The sequence below is a fragment of the Camelina sativa genome, chromosome 14, assembly GCF_030686135.1.
Source record: "Camelina sativa cultivar CO46 ecotype springtype chromosome 14, ASM3068613v1".
Classification (NCBI taxonomy): domain Eukaryota; kingdom Viridiplantae; phylum Streptophyta; class Magnoliopsida; order Brassicales; family Brassicaceae; genus Camelina; species Camelina sativa.
In genome coordinates this window covers 11582597-11588605 of record NC_141893.1, presented here as the reverse complement: position 1 = coordinate 11588605, position 6009 = coordinate 11582597, and the positions used below count along the sequence as shown (strand labels likewise).

The 6009-nt window shown below is 38.4% G+C and overlaps 2 protein-coding genes, 1 long non-coding RNA gene and 1 pseudogene across 4 annotated transcripts; 2 read left to right on the top strand and 2 right to left on the bottom strand.

Annotated features, from left to right (window-relative positions):
* On the bottom strand, nt 1–716 carry LOC104741231 (uncharacterized). The gene is made up of 2 exons (XR_002035082.2): nt 587–716; nt 1–501 (listed from the first exon to the last, which is right to left on the bottom strand). It is a non-coding gene; the product is annotated as an uncharacterized LOC104741231 (long non-coding RNA).
* A 754-nt stretch (nt 717–1470) lies between these two features.
* LOC104741232 (protein SOB FIVE-LIKE 1 pseudogene) lies at nt 1471–2161 on the top strand (annotated as a pseudogene). Its single transcript, XR_015580048.1, has one exon. The product of XR_015580048.1 is annotated as a protein SOB FIVE-LIKE 1 pseudogene (transcript).
* Nucleotides 2162–4448: 2287 nt separating this feature from the next.
* Nucleotides 4449–5676, top strand: LOC104741234 (GCN5-related N-acetyltransferase 1, chloroplastic). The gene has a single exon (XM_087484500.1). It carries the CDS (start codon nt 5039–5041, stop codon nt 5627–5629), a length of 591 nt encoding a protein of 196 aa, XP_087340626.1. The 5' UTR covers nt 4449–5038; the 3' UTR covers nt 5630–5676.
* On the bottom strand, nt 5627–5996 carry LOC147928072 (uncharacterized). Its single transcript, XM_087484501.1, has 2 exons — nt 5844–5996; nt 5627–5762 (listed from the first exon to the last, which is right to left on the bottom strand). The coding sequence occupies exon 1, from the start codon at nt 5994–5996 to the stop codon at nt 5853–5855; it is 144 nt and encodes a 47-aa protein (XP_087340627.1). The 3' UTR covers nt 5627–5762; nt 5844–5852.
* Nucleotides 5997–6009: the final 13 nt, after the last annotated feature.

The following is a 6009-nucleotide window of genomic DNA, read 5'->3' as shown; positions in this document are numbered from 1 at the left end:
TAAACCCAACGAGTCCAACTCCAAAGTTTTTAGCCATTAACGATTTGTACAAAATTTCTAACACACATCTCTCCAAATTCATGAGACCCACATTTAGATATGTTTTTATTTTACTTATGAGACTCAAACAAGTCTTCAAGTTAAAGGTCAAAGCTAAATAAAAATATATGTTTACATTACTCAAAGAGAAGAGTCAAAAGTCAAAACAAAACAACCCTTTTTGTAATATGGAACTCTCTCACACATGCACTTTGATTTGCAAGCTGTGACCAAGAGGCCCTCCTCCATTGAAAGAACATTTTAAGGTGACGCCAGAGAAACAGGAAACGCAATGAAGACAACTTATTCTTGTAATTGTAAAATCCTGTCTTTATATTTTATTTTTGGGTTTGTGACAGTTGTTTTACTTCTTTTTGTTTTGTCCTTATCTTTTAAAACAAAAATGACAAAGAAAATCCAGTTGGGTATTACCTTTTCAATACACAGAGAGGGAAGCAAAGGCTGCAACCATTTTAAAGACAAGTGAGTGAGGATTGGAGGAGGATGAAGAGTATTAAAGGAATAAGAAAGAGGAACAGCTCTTAACCTAATTAAGTAAATGCTTCTTTTATTCCTTCTTGTTTGTTGAGGTGGGTCACTTCTGATTTCCACCTCAAAAGCTGATCTTTTCTATTTAAGATATAGCCAGTGAATACATAGAGAGACGAGAGAGAGAGAGAGAGAGAGAGAGAGAGAGAGAGAGAGAGAGAGAGAGAGAGAGAGAGAGAGAGGGAGAGTACAGAGAAGTTAAAAACAAATTCACAAACCATATGACTATTATCAATTAAGAAGAGCACAGAAAGGACAAGTAATACAACCTATGAGCTTTGGTTACACATCACTAATGACAGAGCTCAGAAGGATGATGCTTGTTATGTGGATACTGATGTGTCCTGACTCTAAGACTAGATTACGGTTTGTTAGGGAACCAATATATTTGTTTAAAGAAAGGTTTTAGTCATATAATTATATTAATTTCTGTGTTGAAAAAGAAGAGCATAGGCTTTTAATTCTATATGAGAGAGTGTACTTTATAATGAAGAAGGCACTAACCTTCCTTCCCTTCATATATATCTGCAATGAGCTTTGTCTGGTAGTGCTTCAATTGAGTGAAAACTATGGTGCTAGGGTTGCCATGTGGTGAAACTTACTCCTTCTCTTCAATTATATGAGGCTTCCTATAGGCTCCGGCTTTTCTTGATACTTCAAAAATTACCAACAAAAAAAAATTATATTTATTGATGATGGAAGAGCAAAGCAAATGAGAGACAGAGACACAGTGCCTATATCAGAGAGTAAATTGGTGAGGCGGATTGAAACACATAAGGTACGTATCTAGAAAAAAAGCAAGTGATCTTTTTTGGTGTGTGTGTGTGTGTGCTAATCCTGAAACCTTGGGTTTGCTTTCTTCTTTGCTTTGCTTTCAAAGCCATGGAGTCTCCGAGGAACCATGGTGGCTCTGAGGAGGAGGAGGAATACAGCAGTTGTGAGTCAGGGTGGACTATGTACATAGAAGACGCCTTCCATGGAAATGACCATTCATCTGTTGTTGTCGATGATGATGATGATACACAGGTCAAAGAGGCTGATCATGATGGTTATGAGAATGATGATGGTGATAGTAGTGATGATGGAGGTAATGAAGAGAGTGATGATTCCATGGCTTCTGATGCATCTTCGGGGCCTAGCAAACAGTTTCCGATGAACATCAACAAACATGCAGCTAGGAAGAACGGTTCTAAACAAGTTTACCTTCAAAAACACCAACACACAGAGAAAACATTCAGCAACGAAGGAGAAAAATCAGACCTCAAAGCTAGACCAAGAACAAGCGCAGCTAGTCGTGTCCAGAGTAGAGGCAAGGTGAGCAAAACCAAATAAAACTCATGGCGAATAAGAGAAGAAAAATTGGGGGTTCGCTAAAAAATCTTAATCCTGTAATGAAGAGAGATGTTTCAGGTCTCTCACCAATCGTGTTGTTTGCCTTAAATAAGCCATGTGTAGGTAGTTGCATTGTTTTCTTTTGCCGGAGTATGTTTTTTTTTGTAGATGCTGTCCCAAATAAGTTATTTGCACGGTTCTCCGTTGGAACCCTGTTATATCATATGTACCTTGTTCTTCAGAGACTTCCTTCGAACACAAAACAGAGCAAATCCTGATCTGCATGTTCAACACAGGAGCCATCAAGATTCAAGAAGGCGAGTCTTGGAACAAAAACCAACATTTCCTGATTAATCCTCAACAGTAAACAATTAATGACCAATCTTTGGCATTGAAAGGCTAACATTAGTGATAAAATGCTAATAATCTTTTTCCGAGAACAGGAAACGTTCATGGTAGAGGACAAAGCAGTTGATGACAAAACAGGAGTTTCTTAGGTTGCCAATTGTTTCTATGATATGTGGCCCAAGTAGCTAACAGCAGAGCTTTGCTTGCTAACAAAAAGTTCTGCTACTTTCAAGAGCTTCACATGTATCTTTTACAAAACAACAAACTGCAATCATTCAAAACCTGTCATTTTCTATTACTACAAACTCTTTATAACCACTTCTTAAGAAACTAGTTGCACATCAGGAAAGAAGTTATTAGAAAAGATCAGAAGTGAACCTGTTTTGATTTCTTTCCCACGTTGTCAACCCAGTTGAACCACTTGTAACAGTAAATACAAATATTACCCATCAAAGAAAATTAAACAAACATGGCATATTAGCTATCACGAGAGCAATAATAATTGCACCTATAGTAGCTCCAAGAACAGTTTAGGAAATGGTGAAATTTTGTAACAGTATTATCCATCAGAGAAAGTTAACCTTACATGGCATGCTATCTTATAGTAGCTCAAGAAAAAGTTTAAGGAACGGTGCCTGAAAATTATAGTTGGAGATACAGATAAATTCTTAGTAGAGAAATTCAACTGATAGCTTTATCAGCCCTTGATATAACAAGATGCGGTTTGATCCTGGAAAACAAAAAGATGATGAATATATCAATTGAGCTCTAGATTGTCATTAAAAAGTATTAAGCTTAATGAGGCACAATAAATGGGAAAAGAGAAGAAAATAGCTGGCAACTTTCCAGAAGAGGAAGACCCTCACGTTGATGTTATTCTCAGGTCGCTTTCGACTTTTGTAATCTCCAGTCCATCATAATGCACGTAGGAGCAGTAAACAGATAGACAGAAAACGAAAGATGGGCCGTCCCAACCTAATTATATGACCTACAAAACGTGAGATACATGAGAGAATGTTGCTTGATAAATGCATAAATCACTGAACTTGGTCTACGAATTTCACCTTCAGGAAGATTGAAGGACCAGACGAGTTAACGAGTAAAGGCGAAGAACCAGCATTTGTCAACAATAGCATGTGCACGTTCCATTTCGATTCGACAATGACATCAAAAACGATTAGTAAAAGCATTTGGACAACCAAAGATGAGGCAACAGTATCTTGGTACAACAAACAACCACCAATTATAATTGCCTTGCAAAACAGTACCATTAGAAAACAAAACTTGAAGTGTAAGATTTTTAATAAATGTCATGTCTCCAAGAAACTGAGTCAATAACTAATGAAAGGTTCCAGGATCACAAGAGAAGCTATCTGACATCCAACCAGCAAAACGAATAAAAAGCATTCCCAAAGTTCCTCCATTTCTGAATTATAATGATCAAAGAACAAAATCTTAAAATAGAGAAAATTACCAGGTTTAGCCTCACTCAGTTTCAGATCTTAATGTTACATGGAGAACCTAAGAATATAATTCTGACCACTTGAAAAGTTTAAAAAACTGTTGGAAAAGACCAAAGCATCAAGAACCTGGAAGGTTAAGAAAATAGCAGACTTTACGCTTTCGTTTCTCCCTCTCATAAGGCTACCTCCTACGCCATCAATCTTGAAAAAGACCAACGATTTTCTAGTCCTATAGAAGGCTTCTGCTGTCCATGCATTTTCCCTGGAGTCCTCCAACAGATGAACATTAATGGATTCTAACATACAGAGAACGTGGTTTGCACAGCTCTTTGATGGACACTGCTGAATACCAAAAGCAGAACATAAACATCACCTGCTAATAAGTAGTAAAATAAGGTGCAGAGCTGAAGAAAGAAGCAGTAAAAATGGAAATGAAGGATGTGCACGTTCGGGAGTTAGAAGAAGCTGTAATGCATCAAGGTCTTGGACTAGCCATATGCCACTGTCACTGTATATTTCTAGTTTTGGTTGCTTTTGAATTTTATAATAATGAGGACAACACCGCGTGATATATCTATCAGATGATAGTTGCAATTGCCAAAATAACAAACAAACTCAATTATCAATCAGAACTTGTACAATCTACCACTTAAAACCATCTTTGAATATGCAGATAGATACGAGAAACAAAGCAATGGAAGCTCCAAAATCAAGAAATGAATACCATTCAAGAGAAACTTAACTGCTCTGTGGCTCTAAAAGTCTTTGATAAGCAAGAAAGAATGCAGCAAAACATAAAGAAAAGAATCACTCATCCTCTGCTGATCATATGCCAGAGACCTATTATAAACTTGGTAAACACAAAACAGCACAAGAACAATCATTAACTGCTTGTTTGCATCACACCCAGTGATCAAATCTTGACTAACCACAAGAATTATTATTAAGAACTCAGACATCATACAATAAGGAGAAGCATCACCGAAGCAAAAACACAAAATAAATTGTAACTAAAGATTTGTTCTCTCCATTTCTGGATCCGTTTGAAGCTGCTCTATCACCCGCCAAAAGAGTATCTCTTTGACTCTCAACTACCAAACGACAATAGTCTCTGACAGCCACGAGTTTCTTCGTACTCATTTATTTTATTTAAAGCTAATAACGTTCTCCGTCTATCCACAGCCACACACAAAACACACACTTTATCCCAATTCAGGGAAGAAGAAGAAAAAAAACTCATCTCTTTTGTCTGGTTTCATCAATTCGAAGCAAAAAAATCGATACTTTAACAAGAAATAGTGTATACCATGCTTCTCGGAGGCACAATCTCCACTCCTCCAGCTTCTCTCCGGTTAAAGTCCACCTTAAACCCACAAAACGCAGTGACACAGTCATCACAAGCAGCGTTTCCAGCTGCAATGCAACGAAAGCCACCAAGCTACTCAATCAGCGACGAAGATCTCAAATCAAGAGGCTTTCTCCTCCGTCGTACCCCGGAAGGACTAAACCTAGATCAGCTGAATTCAGTCTTTGTAGCCGTAGGTTTCCCACGACGGGACACGGCAAAGATCGAGGTGGCGCTGGAGCACACAGACGCGTTACTATGGGTGGAATACGAGAAAACTCGGCGGCCTGTGGCGTTTGCGAGAGCGACGGGTGACGGAGTATTCAATGCGATCATATGGGATGTGGTGGTTGATCCTTCGTTTCAAAGCTGTGGACTTGGGAAGGCGGTGATGGAAAGGTTGATTGAGGATTTGCAAGCTAAAGGGATCTGTAACATTGCTTTGTATTCGGAGCCCCGAGTTCTCGGGTTTTATCGCCCGCTTGGGTTCGTCTCTGACCCGGATGGGATCAAAGGAATGGTTTTTATACGCAAACAGAGAAACAAGAAATGAAAAAAAGAAAGTTCGACACTTTATAAATTTAATTTCGTAAATTCACAGATTACAACCTCTTTTAAACTACACTTTGTTGTTGTACAAGCTGAGCTCTTCGTCTTCCTTAGTTTGTTCAATTCTTGTACGGATTCTGCAGAGAAGTAAAAAACAAAAAAAGTTAAAATCGTTGAAACAATTGTTAAAGATTTGCTTTTGAGGAAGTTGCGATTACTTTTGATGGTCAAGAGGAAGCGGCTTTGGCATGGTGGAAGAAGGCGACGGAGCAGAGGATTGAAGCGATGAGAGCGAAGAACCCTAATCCGACCATCAGAGAGATTCCGGCGACGATCAGATCCATTGCCGTCTGCAAGCTTATGAGCATCATCTTCGTCTTCTCT

What these genes read in the sequence shown, in the direction of transcription:
- LOC104741234 (XM_087484500.1), top strand. Translation starts at nt 5,039, where the DNA reads ATGCTTCTCGGAGGCACAATCTCCACTCCTCCAGCTTCTCTCCGGTTA.
- LOC147928072 (XM_087484501.1), bottom strand. Translation starts at nt 5,996, where the DNA reads ATGATGCTCATAAGCTTGCAGACGGCAATGGATCTGATCGTCGCCGGA.